This window comes from Galeopterus variegatus, unplaced genomic scaffold (genome assembly GCF_000696425.1).
Source record: "Galeopterus variegatus unplaced genomic scaffold, G_variegatus-3.0.2 Scaffold20935, whole genome shotgun sequence".
Taxonomy (NCBI): Eukaryota; Metazoa; Chordata; class Mammalia; order Dermoptera; family Cynocephalidae; genus Galeopterus; species Galeopterus variegatus.
In genome coordinates this window covers 6,301-6,736 of record NW_007747046.1, presented here as the reverse complement: position 1 = coordinate 6,736, position 436 = coordinate 6,301, and the positions used below count along the sequence as shown (strand labels likewise).

Below are 436 nucleotides of genomic sequence, written 5' to 3'. Positions count from 1 at the left end.
ACATCAGAGGACTAAAGAACAAGACGACCACAGTGATGTGAGCTGAAAGTGTGGACAGAGCTTTGGGTGAACCAGCTGAAGAGTGTTTCTGAACAGTGAGAATGATGACGATGTAAGAAATGATCAGTATGAGGAAGGAGCCCACAGAGATGAATCCACTGTTGGCTGTGACCATGAACTCCAGTCGGTCGGTGTCTGTGCAGGCAAGTTTGATGAACTGAGGAAGGTCACAGTAAAAGCTGTCCAACACATTCGGACCACAGAAGGGTAAGTTTACTACAAAAGCCAATTGAACCACAGAGTGGATAAGGCCTGTCATCCAGGCAGCCACTAAAAAGAAGGTGCACATCCTTGGGCTCATGACAGTCAGGTAGTGAAGAGGCTTACATATGGCAACATATCGGTCAAAGGCCATGGCTATGAGCAGCACCATCTC

General features: G+C 47.5%; 1 protein-coding gene across 1 annotated transcript; it reads right to left on the bottom strand.

Moving 5' to 3' along the window:
* Positions 1 to 2: 2 nt before the first annotated feature.
* LOC103583249 (putative olfactory receptor GPCRLTM7) lies at positions 3 to 433 on the bottom strand (the record flags this gene model as incomplete). The annotated part of the gene is made up of 1 exon (XM_008564621.1): positions 3 to 433. A coding segment is annotated over exon 1 (431 nt), but the record flags the coding sequence as incomplete, so codon positions are not given.
* Between the last annotated feature and the right edge of the window lie 3 nt (positions 434 to 436).